Raw genomic sequence first — 14,631 nt, 5'->3', positions numbered from 1 at the left:
TGGGTTTTTCCCCCCATTGTGGCTCAGGTTTTTTTTTTGCTTTTTGCCTTATAATAATATTGTTGCTAGATTTCACTCATAATTAACACAATCTGTACCCAAGAAAGGTTTTCCATCTTTCTGGTATTCATTTGCCTGCAGAGGCCATACATTGCGTTGCATACCCACCTGCCTTCAACTGTAGCACACCATTATGAAAACAAGGAACCTTAGCCATGGACATTTTCCATGAAACTTTGCAGAGCAATGAAGAAAATTAATGTTCATTGCCACAAATTCTTCTGCAAATCGCTTTTCAATTAAATCACCAATGGTGTACACTCAGTTATCTATTACAAACACAGTAAAGATAAAATTAGCACTTATGACTAAAAATCTTATTTAGTGCTGTATCAGTTTAAAGGGTGCTGACAGAATCTTTATAAACCATACATTTTGTCATTTGCTGAGAACCAGTAGTAGGAACAGCTGACGTTATATTTTTGTTACAATAGTAAAAACCAAGTGACTTGAAAGTAATGACTTGAGAAATTCATTTACATGTTTAACCCAAACTTTCTTTATATCAGAAAATTACACCTATCACTCCCATTTGACTATTGAGCAGTTAACAAAACTAGGTTTGTTTTAGGAATTAACTCTTTATTTTTCCCTCTTGCTGTAAAGGAGAGGCAGGGAAAACAAATCCAACTGGATTTACTTCAGCATGGGACAAAATTTTTCAGCTCACAGAAATGGCCAGAAATTGCTGTAGCATTAACAAAATGAAAACAAACAAAAAACCAAAATTGACAAGAGACTGGCTGCAGGGTACCATGGGGGATTTGGATAGTCTATATTATTTCCCAAGAATTCTTATTATGGAGGGAATAATAATGTTTTAATATACTTGCCAAGATACAGACCATTGTAATTTTAGCAACTGGAGCAATGGTAAATATAATCTAACATTTCCTTGAAACAGATCCCCGAATTTAAAGTCAGCTTCTTCAGGCCTATTCACGCATCATGAAAAAAATGTATATATATTAACTCTAATGTGTACTTAAAGTATGAAGGAATGCTCCAGTGACCACTTAGTGCAGGTTAATAAGTATAGTTAAGACAAAGAAGAGTTTTATAAATATAATTAAAATATTTTTGCAGGAGTAAGTTTCATGATAAGTAGGAAGGGCTGACACAAAGCTTAGTGTTATTTAAGTCCTACTTACTTAATTCCTCAAATATGAAGACTCAAACACTTTGTAGAATCTGCGTGCACTCAAAATACTGGTAAATGCAATACTTAAGAGCACAAGAGCCTGAACTGCAATGGATGTCCTCAGCAAAATGATACAGCATAGCTCTAAGACTGTTTACTGGAGCAGAAAACAGCATTCTTTTAAAACTGCAAGGCATATAAATGTAAAAAAAATATATTCATAACATTTTTTAAAAAATGAATAAAACTGTAACCTGAAGCTTATAATAAAATTTATTGGAATATTTTGTGAAGTGACAAAGACCAAAACACTGACTTTTTTAAGAAGTATATTTAAAATCATCTTAGAAATCTTAATTTTTTTTATACATCAGGCTACTGGGATTCACTTGAAATTCAGCATTGAATTGTTTGATTTACAATTGAGATTTCAATTGCTTTTTCCCCCTAAGGGCCATGAAACCAAGAAAGAGTCATCAAAATGTTCTGCAGATTAGTCCAGGCGATGTGGAAAAGCTGATTGATTTGTAGTGAAAATATGACATTGGTATCTAAAAAGACTTGATTTTTGGTGTTTACACAGACTTACTGAACTACTCAGTTAAACTTCATACCTCAGACGTATCTGTAAAAGGGGCAACACAGCCTAAACAAATGAGAAAGATGTGAAATTTCTTGGGCACTGACAGTCTGTATCTGTAACAGATTTAAATGAATAAATCTCACCAGGCTTGTAGGATTTCTACAGAAAATGTTGCTGCACTAAATCAAATACCTTTCAACAAGACAAAATGGCAGGAGTAGAACACAAGAAGCAAAGCCAAATATGGTACACAATCACAATTTATCCTCAAATATTCCCACAGAATAAGAGAGTTCCTAAGGACTTGAAATAAAATGCCCCTTAGGAAAAAAGTATTTTGCTGGTAAAGCATTCCAAGAGAACTGGCTAATGACACTTTCCTCCTTGTACTGTCACACAGGAAATTCCTCAATAGAATATTTATTTTCAATGCATCCTTCCTAATCTATTCCCACACAAGGGAGGAAAAAAAAAAACCAAACAAAAAACTGTGCATCTTCCAAAGCAAGAAACCAGACTTGTCATTTTGCATTGTTTTCTTAAGCAATTTCTAGTATAGCATCTCTGACATTCGTGTTTCCACAAGTATGGCTACCAAGCAAGTAGGTAACAAAGACTTGCTTCACTCTAAATAATAAAGACATGGCCAAAAAGCTGAACTGAAAGCCACCACAGGAGACAGATGAAGCTCAAGAAAACTGTATTCCAGGAGGGAATGACAATCCTTTCTAAAAGTCATCCGCATAAAGAACAGAACATATGACTACAATTAATGTGTCATTGGGTGAGTGCATTTTTCTGCAGTCAAGTATGTATGTGGATGCTTTTTATATATGTATTTAATAAAAGCTGGACAAAAGAATGAATACTGATGCACTAGTCAGAATGTCAGCAGTTAAGTAGCTTAATTATAGATGTTTTCTTTTTTCTTATAAAATTATTGGATTAATGTTTGTGGTTCACTGTCAAAGAACACTACCTCAACAAACTATATCCTAGGACAGAGCTGTAAAGGTAATTAGTCTGATTAATTACAACTGTGTTTTAAATTGCATTATCCCATACTCTGCAGGGATTAATTTACAATTAATGCAACCCCAAGTGGGGCCAGCTCTCACACGCCCACGGAGTAGATGATCAGTGTCAATCAAACCTTAGTTTGGGGTGGCTAAAAGTACATCTTTGTGTTCTCTCTTCTGTCATAGCATTGATGAAAGGGGTGTGGAGATGAGGAGGATATGCAGGGTATGTTCTGATAGTTTCAGAAACTTGGAAAGCTTTAAGGGAAGTCTAGAATAGACACATTTGCAAAAAGCACAAAGCTCATTTTTTAAAATTAGTTTAGAAATCAAGCTAAGATTCAGAATAAGGGGACTTTCCTTGTGGTATACTTAAGACAAACTTGGTAGTTTTACATTTAGGCAGAATTCGGGATTCCTGGAAGTCAGATCTAGACAAATGGGATTTCCAACAATTGGTATGCAAAAGGAGCAAGTACTTCTGAAATCTTCTCAGATATATAGAACATAAAAAAGTAGAATTCTCCAAGTTTAGATTTTTTATTTTCCATGTATAAAAAGAAATAAAGCTGTCTGATTAAGAACGCAACAGTTGGGAAAAAGCTCGGGGCTCAGTATGATCCTCTATGCCTGTGTGTATATTTGTATAAATCTTCCTATTCACAGTGCCACTGTTATTCTTGGATCCAGCTGTTTTACACTCTTTGCCAGATGGCACTTAAATGTACAATTCTAATCAAGTACAATATGTGACACAGTATTGGAAAAAATTACCTATTTAGGAATAACTACACTGGTGTCTCTGAAAATACAAACTCAAAAAACATGGGAGCAGAACATATAAATCAAGTTGTGAGTGTTTCTATGTTTTCACCTTGCCATTGATGAGCTCTATTATTTCTATATTGACATTAGTTTTTAGTGAAGGGACTCCACTAAATAAGGCAAACTTCAAGAGACAGGACAGTAATAACCAGTCACTAGAAAGCAAGATCTTCATCAAAAAAAAGTTACATTTCTGTGCCTGAAAAGCACAGCTTATATCTATGGTTGTGTATTACATTGTATTGCACCCCAGAAGAGAAAACAGAACCAGAGTAGAAAAGGGTATTCACATCCTAAATAGTTTCCAAGCTCCTGCCATAACAAGAAATAGAAAACGGGAGCGCTGAGTTACCTGTTTTAGTGGGAAACTGAGTTGTCTGCTGGTGCTTTTACTGACCATGCCTAAAGATGGTCATGGCAAGCAAATGTTATTCTCTACTCTGTTCGAGTCACTAATTCATTACAATACACAGAGGTCAGGATGACAAACGGAAATGATAAAATAGACAATACATCTTGAATGCCGGTGTAAAAACTCAGAAAAGTACTTGTATATGTACTTGTTAAAATACCTTTTACATGCAGAAAAATAAACAGAAGTAGACACAGGAAGGAGGAAGGCTGTGAAAAGTACTTATAAAAAAGCATGGAAAAATATTGGCAGACCTATTTCCTTACCTTGAAGAATTAAATGATGAAAAATGTTAAAGGAAATATGAATTGGAAAAGAACAATCATTAGGCTATATGATGCTATTCTGTACTAAAGCCGATCACTTTCTTAATGAAAACTAATTGCTTATGACTTCTTTGATTGTTCTGCTTTTATTGAAACTAAAAATGGAAGACACATTAAAGTGAAGGAAACTCTAAAAATGAAAATGTAATTATTTGGTTATTTGTTACCTAGAAATTAAGATAATTACGTAGGTGATACTTATAATATCTCTTTGGCAAATGTTTCGCGTTTAACTGCTATTTTCAGTATTGAAAAATACCATTGTCCAAGAAAACAGTATTTTATGAATGAGATTCAACAAATAAAGGAAGGAAGGAGTCTAGTCCTTAGTAATAAGTGAAACATTTCCTACCAGGATGTGACCAGATTTAATTGACAGGGATGCCAAGATAGTCATTTCTCTGCTAAATAAATCCCCCGTTTAAGGACTGAAATCTTCCAATAGTTGCTATATGTACACTTTCAGTGTACATATACACCTCAGATCTTTCCCAATAGCATTGCACTGAACATAAAATCATGTGGTACCAGTCCGGGAGAGTGCCTGTTAGAGTAATGAACTGGGTAGCATAGAAATGCTCTTAGTTTACTCTCCTCTCACAGCTGTAACAGCATTCATTTTGCCTCCAGTCACCTTTCCTATACCATGAATATAGCAGAGGGAGCAATGAACTATGAGCCTTATTGAATTCCTCGGTGTCTTCCACCAGAACTAATCGTGACACACATCCTCGCCTGACAAAACTCAGTGGTCTTTCTGCTCTTTCCGCTTCCTTCACTATCTAAGAAAGTGGCATTATTCCCATCTTTCTTGATGTCCCTTATGTATGAAGTCATGTAGGATTCCTTTGTGGACATACCTGCCATTGCCTCTGCAAAACTACTGACAGATTAAGAGTCTTGGATGAATAGATCACTGACATTTTGCTTTAGACAAATGCTTACACTAGTAGTCTTCAGTTTTGGATTGAAGACATCATTTTTCTCACCAAATATACGTAAGACCAAATGACAGCTAAAAGTCAATGGCACATGAGGAATACAACAGCTATAGAATGCACTATCTGTCTGGTGTGCACACTAGATCCTGTTTGTCTCCACTGCTCCCAGCCAAGCCGTAGCCTGTGTTGTTCCAGTTGTTTTGTGGAAGATATCACAAGCTTTCCTTTCATGCTGCCTAAATTATTTCCTGTTTGACCAAAATCTAAAAGGAACCAGGTTTACTAATCGTGCACTTGGGGATCTTAAATAGACTGATATTTCACTACATTTGATTCTACATTGCTGAAAAGGGTGTCAGGTCAGCTTCTAACAGAGAATAAAGCAGAACTTTTCACTTTGGGGATACATCTGGTGAGTTTCTAACCTGAATTAAACTACTAAAGAGTATTTAAAAATATCCCCCCCCCCCGAAAAAAAAAAAAAAGACATATGTGTAGAAAGACAGTAGGGTAAAAGAGAAGGAGGAGAAAGCAAAGGAAAAGTGTACAAGTAGAGTGTATTAACTTGACATTGCTGAATTTAAACTGCAGCCAAGAGTTAAACACATTGGCTGAAAACCCAGAGAAACCTACAGTTAAAAGACTTTTCTATCCCCACTGACAGAGCAGCCAATAAGCTGGTAGCAGTACGTGGATTAGGTGGCCCACAGAATGGTTAAGCACCCCAGAGAAATCTCCCATGTTGTCAGTTTTGCTCTCCTTGAGGAAAACAATTGAACAAAGGCTTCTACAATTCAGTGCCTAAAAATCATTACACAATCCATTAGTTTCACAAAAGACAATTACCCTGACAAATGGCTGTCTTTTGTTGGTCTGAAATTGAAATATAAGTGGAAACAGGTGTTATTCTACTTGACACTTTTGAGCTGGAGATGGTGGGCACCCAGAAGCTTTGCCATTTAAAAAGTTTTTTAAAAGATCTTGAGAAAAGCACCACCTTATGTGCTTCAGTGGTGACATATTAAAGAAAAATTTGTTAAAATTAATGAGAACGCTCACCGCAATGTTAAGAATGAAAAAAAAATGACCTCACTTCAAGGGAGCTGAAGATAGAACTTGAGTTTTCCCATCACTTGGCTCCTCTCCACAAAGAAAATCTCTACCTTAGTTATTTGTGTTATGCTTGACACATTTAGGCTACAAAGGTAAGGTTTGAAACTCACACAATACAGAGCTGATATTCATGTATTCAAGCATGCCTTTTGCTGGTACTACCACCTACCTAAATATCAGTAAGTACAAATGTTAACAGCGAAATGTCTGATATTTTGAGTCATGTAAGGATTGGTTTAGAACATGACCACTGCTATTACGGAGAGCTAGGCTGGCTCACATGCAATGGCCCCAGCATACTCTTTTAACCACTGCAGTAATGGCAAGCCTAAAACTACTTTGGACAAAAGCAGCAAATATGTAGTCCTAGAGCTTTAAAATGCTATTGATACTTCAGAATATCATCCTCCCAAAGTAACTTGGTTCAACACAATAATATTCTATTAAGTCCCTTTTTATTGGTTTCTTCTGTGTTAGGCTACCAATTTGCCTGTTAAACCACCGACAGCGTCCAGCTTGTTATGAAACCAAGGGTGGAGTTTGAATGATATCAAAGAAGGGATATTCCTAGTTACACTGGTTGGTATCAAACCCTCATATACCTCAAAAGGTCAGGATGAAACTTTCTGTTGCCTGACCAAAACTACAACACTATATGATAATGTTGGTATAAATCTAAAAGAAATATTGAGATGCTTTGCAGGTTTTTACTGTCTCACCTAATCTTGGGAGAAATCTATCAAATCTAGGAGGTGGAAATCTGCACAGATATGCAAGATACAATGCTCATACTAATTCATTCACAGTTTTTCAGAAATGTTCCTGTCAGTCTCCTAAAACACTTTTTCTCCTGCAAACTCTAATTTTTGGCAAATATTCTTCCCCTGTATTTCTTATCCTACTCATGAATTTGAAAGAATCTATATAAACCCAATGAACATAAAAAAATATAATTTTGCAACAGTATGTATAATCTCAACACACAAAAGTAGTTCCCTCTATTCATTCTACAGATCCAACGGGACTGTGTTCAATCTAGTTTATATATGATCTTTTTCCCATTCTTGAGTTATTTTGGTAGACCATGCATTATTATAAAGTTCTTCGCAATCAGGCAATGAGACCAAGCACTGATTTGAAGTAGATGAATGGAGCAATTTAAAGATGCATAATTGCTGCAGGAAAGGAGAGAAAGGAGAATGTACTAGAATACTCACTTTGACGAATCTATGAAGTATATTACAAGAGCACCAATACTAAGAGCGAAGACTAAGACAACCTACAAAAGAAAAGAAAACAGATTTAACAGTGTTAAAGTGAAACATTTACTCTTTTACACACAAAGACAAGGAAAATAAATCATAAACTAGCATTTTTTTATTTCAGCTGTCATTTTCTTTAGAAAGCTACTCCTACTTGAATTTCAAACACTATACGTTATCATTGAATGTTTTCTTGCATTGAAAAAGAGACAAAAGAGTTGAATCCTAGCTCAGGGAAACACAGTATATAATTAGCTCTTAGATCCTAACCTCTGCTAAACTATATTCTTCAATTTCAAATGGCAAGCAATCCAAGTGCATGGCATTCAAATCACACTATAGCTTTTTCAGACCTTAACTGCAGTTAAGTTTCTGCTCATTGGTGGGTAAACCAAGAGCGATGACAGATTAGACTGAATTTCCATTTCTATACCTATTTGTGAAATTCACAGGATAAGTGTAAGGCAATGTAAAAATACGAATTTACTCTGCACTCCTGTCCACTGAGACTATAGTTAACTTTCAAACAGGTTAAAACATAGCTTGATGCAGCATGTCCTGATCCAATGAATACATACCCCAGGCACCTTATAGTCCCAACACTTTCCCCCCTGTAAATTTGTTGAAGTTTTAGAACCAAATCATTTTGTTATGTCTACCATCCAGCCCTTATTAACAAGGTAGAACTTGCTTTTCTGGCTAGTGCCGCAGAAGCTGGATTAATCACATCTCCATCTGTCTCCAGTTTCTTTTTTCTGAACATAAAGCCAATACAATTGCCTGTTCTACTGGCTCCCAAAGATTCTCCAACACTGTGGGAAGATTTAGTTTCACATCCTACTCAAAGTAGGTCCACATCTACACAGGACAGCGTAACTGAAATTTCTGCACTCAAATTTCGGCTTGAAGAATCACGAAGCACCCAATAGTTTGTGTACCCATTGTGACTTAGATTTCTGATATACATACTCTAGCTTTCTGTCTCTTGAACAATGCCATCCACTGGATAATTTGGAATCTGAAAACATGAACCCTATAAGCTATTCTTTGTATCTTAGAATGCAATTCTTCTGGAAGAAATCAGAAAAGACTCCTGTCTGCTGCACTGAGGATGGAAAACAGATGGAAAATTACGTCCGTCTCCTGCAACTCATCTGATCTGCTGGTCTACAGAATCAAAACAAAATGTCCCTTAGTCTTCTGGCAGGCACGTCTCAAGTAGCTGCTTAGAAGTAACGTCCCTTAAAATAAACCCAGAAAATTGATAGCTCAGGATTGGGTAAACCAGGGTACTAACTAGGGGGACATGCAGCACCTCAAACTGTCAATTAAAACACAATTTCTTAGGTAAAAAGTGGTTAAAATTTAAGACACTATCTAAAACAACTGCATGTGTGAACTAAACTAGTGGTGTCATTCCAGTTCTGACTGAGCAGATTTATTAAGGCATGCTGTTGCTACTTTTGTTGACAATCTCAACTGTTCAAGCAACAGATGGGCACTGAAACAAAAATTTCTTCATTCAATACAGGCTTCAGACCTTTTTCTGAAGCTGCCGTATTAGGGGAAGAGCCTGACAGGGGAAAGTGCAATGTGTTAAATCTAAGTAGTCTTACTGAGACAACAATGTAGAAGTCTCTCTACTCTCAGCTATCACTTAATGCTGTAATGGCAGTATCTGAAGCAAAGTATAATTAAATTTATATAACCAAACCCTGGAGCTCTGCAGGGCCAAAATCAAACAGGCACATATTTTCCAATAAAAGAAAGAAACTCATTAATTTCATAATATTATGTAATCACTATAAGTTGTTAAAAAAATTCTATTCAACTGGAAGTTTAAATTAATTTTGCATTCCTTTTAGATCTTGCTGGCCACAACTTTTTGCTTTGTGAATGTCTGAGAAAGTATTTTGCCTCAGTACAAGTACCTGTTGTCTTATCTGATACATTATCACCCAAATCAGTGAGATCTGCCCCTAAAATTCAAGCACTGAAGCATGAAACTTTTCAAATAACATTTTTACTACCTAAGTCTAATATAATGTTAACATGTTAACAGAGTTTGAATCTTCTTTCATTAAACTACATTATTGATCAGATCTATACAGGTGTTGCAAGGTGAAATAAGCTATTAAGTCCATATCAATTGGTAACAGTCTCACCATCTTATAAGAAATTAATGTGGTGAATAGAACTTGTGGATTGTCCCCAGTCAACATACCCCAAATTATGATTAACAGTGATCCCAAGGCCCATTTTTCTCTGATTTAAGTTACTGGGAATCAAACTGATTGTGCACACCCTGCCCCACCCCTTGTAGTATTCCAAACCACACAAAATCACAGTTGTGATTGTGCTCCATTGTCTAGCTCTAGAATTATTTAATATCAAGGGAATTATTTACTTTCAAGGGAAGTCTTTATACTTTTTTAGAAGCAGTTAACCAAGGTGCTGAGGATTCTGAGAATACAGTGATTATATTTTTGGTGAAAATTTTCATTTCACCCAAACCAGTTTTAAACACAGGTTTAAAGTCAAGTATTAATGGTGACGTTTTAGCCTACATTTATAGGCTAACAGCACCATCAAACCCACTATTAAATACAGGTATCTCCTAAAACACACACAAAAAAAAAAACACCCCAAAAAAAAACCCACACCACCAAAACCAAAACAAAGCCAGCAACTCAACCAACAACCAACCAAAAAACAACAACCCCAAAAAAACCCAAAATTGAAACAACAGATTCACCCTATAGCAAGAGTTTTGAGCTCAAGAATGGCAAAATGACCATTAAATGCTGAAAATGAAATATGAGAAACTAAACTTGTCATCTGCTTGGGACTCTATGGCACTTCTCATTCTTTCAAGTTTTGCAAAGTACACAAGTGAAGCTGGACTTTATTTTCTATTTCACACAGCAAGTCTTAGGTCACAACATTTAGTCATTACCTATTATTCAAAGGAGCTGTCTAGAAAAAAAGCCAGCATAACTGTACACCAACCTTGCATTTTAGTTATATCCAATTCCTTAATAATCATCACTGTGTTGCTTTAAATAATGTTATACAAATTCTGGGTGAGATCTTCCAAGACGCTTAAAGAATTTAAATGTTCTATGATAATCCATATAACTGCCACTAAAATGCAAGTATCTAAATTTTGCAAGACGCTCCAGATTCCCATGCTACACCAAACAGCAAGATATGTATGCAAAACTCCATCATTCCCCTACTGTAATATATATCTGCTTTTAAATCAAAGCTTTTCTCTCCTGTTCGCCAAAACACATACCTAACATTACAATTCATAACGTCCCTAATAATCACAGAAAGGGCATCAAAAGAGAATAGAATCTTAAACTTCATTTTTATCCTGCTAGCAGAGAAACATGTTTTTCCTTTGCTAAGTAACAGAAGTATTGAGCTGAATACATCACGTGTGTGGAAAAAGGGCTTAAACCAATCAGGATTGAGTTATATTTAAATTTTTAAAATGAAAATTAATACCATTCCATGCTATATAAACACATTTGATGGAGACTCAGATGCACGTTTTTTCCTGTATTGCCATCTGAAAAAGCTGAATGCGACCTGGTTATTCAGACCCAGGGAGACTATTATTGAGTTTAGGTCTAGATTCAGATTAGGGTCTTTGCTAGATTGTCATGGGAGATAACTCCTATTTTTGGGAAACTTACTATGCTTGAAGAGAGATAAGAACGCAGACAGACTGATAGTCCAAACTCACAGCAACTAGAATCTAAGCGAGGGCAAAAGCATATGCGTATGTGAATTATTGCCTTTTTTGTTAACTAGGCCATGGGGAGAAGCTTGCTTGCTCTGTTTATTATTCCAATTCATTTGGCACAACATTGCAATTGCTACACATCTATTATAACTTCTCTCTGTCTGGAAGGAAAGAATCTTTTAATTTATAATAACTTACTGTTTGTTTAAGATTGAGAAACATTAAGTCTTATGCTAGCAGCTACACTGACTAAGCACTTAGTATCAAGTTAAAAATAAACACCAAAGTCATTAAAGGAAAGAAGGGGGAAAACATGGAATAGTTGCTGCACATCCTTAAATCTTTCCTTTAAAAAAAAAATAATCCAGACACAGAGTTCAACAAAAGTGTACAATGCCTTTTTGAGGCAGGAGTCAGAGAAATGGCTGACAAAACCCACTTAAAGAAAACTCTAAAAATATTTTGCTCTCCACTGCTAGCAAGATGCTCCAGAAGAGCTTTGACTGCTCCATTGCAGTCAAACTGCAGTCAACTTTTATGCATCCACGTTAAGGACAGAAAAGAAAAAAAAGAAAAAAGGAAATTTTAATAAGGGTGTAGCCACATAATTAAACTGCAGGGAAAGCATAGGCATTGAGAAAATACTACCAGAATTACAGCACAATAACCATAAAGGGGATCAGAGCACGCCTTCCTGGACCAGGCCTATGTAACAAAGAGGATGATATTGATAATCCAACGGGTGGCACTGTTTCCCCTACAACTGTATTGAATTAATGTCCTGGCATTATTGAAGAAACATGGGAAAATGGAAAGGCTACTCACATTAGGGAGTAGGGCTACGGTTAATACATCCACAACAATGAGTAATACAAGGACTCTAGAGCAGGAACTTCAATCTCCCGTTACCCTGTTGTGTCTGAACATTCAGTGAAACACGAAACAGAACTCATTGAAGTGTCAAAGGCAAATTCTTGCTTATACAATATTGAATTATCCAAACATCATTAATACAAAACAGCATATAATTCGAGAGGCAAAGCAGGAAATAAAGATTGAATAGTTGTCTATTGTTACATTCCTCTCAACATCAAGTATTAAAATAATAAGTACACAGTGAAAAGAAAAAACTTTCAGGAATCCTGTAAGCCCTAACACTTCAGGGCACCAGAGTCCTTATTTTGGTATCTGATGACAATCTGTTGTGTATTGTTCTTCACAAATGTCTGCCTGAAATTCTTATTATTCTAAGGTTAGATTTTTCAACCCTAAGCCTTCTGTACTGCTTAACATCTATTAAGTGGTTAATAATTAATGTCTTTAGAATGTCAATTTTCTTTTCTATATCCAGGCAGTAAGCTCTGTTAATGAGCTACTGAGTTTTTTCATATGATGCTTTAAAATAGAGCTCTATTAGCTTTTATATTTCAAATTACTTAAGGAGAATATAAAGTATTTCCTATGACCATAAAGCTACATTCTCACGGATCCATTGATTTTGAAACACAAAAGTTTGCGTTAGGAAGATGTCAGTAGCCTGAAGTTTTGACCCAATTTTAATGAAAATTGACATACTTTAGATATAGAAACCAAACTTCCTTTAACCACAAAAGTGGAAATCAATTGTATTTCTTTTATAGAGAAACAGAATTTACTTGCCTGGATTTTTTAGGAATGAAAAGCTTCATTTCTAAGGACACATCAGCTGCAAGTTACATTTCAGAAGTGGGAATTACTTCATCCTTTCTTGGCAATCCCAGCATTAATTTGAAGACTCTAGGATATGCATCAGCATCTGTGCAATTATTGCAGTTTAACAAAAGTAAGACTTGAGCAAGTCTAGACCGCAGAAGAGCCAAAATGGCTTAAAGTGATGTCTCATTAACTGATACCCTAATATGCAAACAACAAAATTCAGAAAGCATTCCATGTAGGCAAAGCTTAAGTGGCAAGAAATTATGTACTGCAGCTGATATAAACAGCTGAGCAATTAATATCTCTTAGGTTACTATAAATACAAATTAAGTGCATGCTATTTACTATAATGCAATATAGATTCTTGCTTTAAAAATCACTGTTCTCCACTTTTTTTTTTTGGTAGCACTTACTTCATTAAGATGTTTTTAATAATACTACCTTCGGACATACCACAGTGAACTAAAGCAGCTGCATGATGCTAAATTATACAATTCCTCTCAGTTCATCTGACAAAATGGTCTTCAGAACTTTGTGATTTGTCAAGACAAATAAAATGTTATATACATTTTTATAGCAATCTGTAGTAAATTTCCATTTAGAGACTTTTCTTTCACTGTCTCCTGATACCCAGGAGCAAAGATCACTAATATACATCAGTAGGACCTAGTACCATGCTCTGGATGGAGCTGTACACTGACTTTTCTCTGGGCTTAAACACATCGCCCTGTCTCTGGTCTTTCTGTGTCTTTAGCCGGTCACTCCCAGGCCAATGTATAAATAACTAAAACAACAAAGGTAAAAGTACAAAATATCTACCATCTACTCCGTGAGGTCATGACTGTCTAGGGACTCTTAGAAGGTCATTCCACCTCATTCAGGTTTACAAGATCATATTTCTTATTGATGAAATACTCTCTTAACCTCTTCCACAACAAGTGTATGCAATGCCAGCTTCTCTTTAAAGAAAACTATCTAACCATGCACCAGTAGTCATGAGCCACCTTACAAGGGCAAACCAGGAAATTCAAGCAGATAAGGGCTGAAGTGGGTGAACAGGAGGAGAAAGATAAAGTGATAAAATAATGAAAAGACTAAATAAGATTCCATTTTGTTCCTACCAGCAAAATATAATAAATGAAAAGTTGAAAAAACTGGGAAATTTCCTGTTGTTTATCTTTTACGCACAAATATATGGAAACAGATTTTGCAGTTAATATACTCCCTGTACAAGAGCCATTCTTGATGGAACATAATACTATGAAGAAACAGCAGTGATATATGCATTGGTTCTCATGTAAGTACAGGCAAAGTGCAAATGCAACAGTCAGCACCTGCTGTTGACAACAGGATACACGCTAACAGCTATGAATCTCAAGGGATGTGTCTGCTGGGTAGTACGTTAGCTAGTAAATCTGTCTTGGTGACTTATTGATCCTGCCATTTTGCATGCAGAAGAGGCAGGTGGTGCGGGGGGAGGAACCAAAAAAAAAAAAACCC

At 35.9% G+C, this 14,631-nt stretch overlaps 1 protein-coding gene across 18 annotated transcripts in view; it reads right to left on the bottom strand.

Moving 5' to 3' along the window:
• Positions 1-14,631, bottom strand: part of KCNMA1 (potassium large conductance calcium-activated channel, subfamily M, alpha member 1) — a 502,219-nt gene that overhangs the window by 258,894 nt on the left and 228,694 nt on the right. For all 18 annotated transcript variants that reach the window (XM_009888636.1, XM_009888640.1, XM_009888635.1 and 15 more), the window contains exon 3: positions 7,638-7,699. In XM_009888636.1, coding sequence (XP_009886938.1) covers positions 7,638-7,699 — 62 coding nt within the window. The remainder of the gene's footprint in view (positions 1-7,637; positions 7,700-14,631) is intronic.

Source organism: Charadrius vociferus, unplaced genomic scaffold (assembly GCF_000708025.1).
Source record: "Charadrius vociferus isolate BGI_N301 unplaced genomic scaffold, ASM70802v2 scaffold187, whole genome shotgun sequence".
NCBI classification, from domain to species: Eukaryota; Metazoa; Chordata; class Aves; order Charadriiformes; family Charadriidae; genus Charadrius; species Charadrius vociferus.
This window is presented reverse-complemented; position numbering and strand designations above follow the sequence as displayed.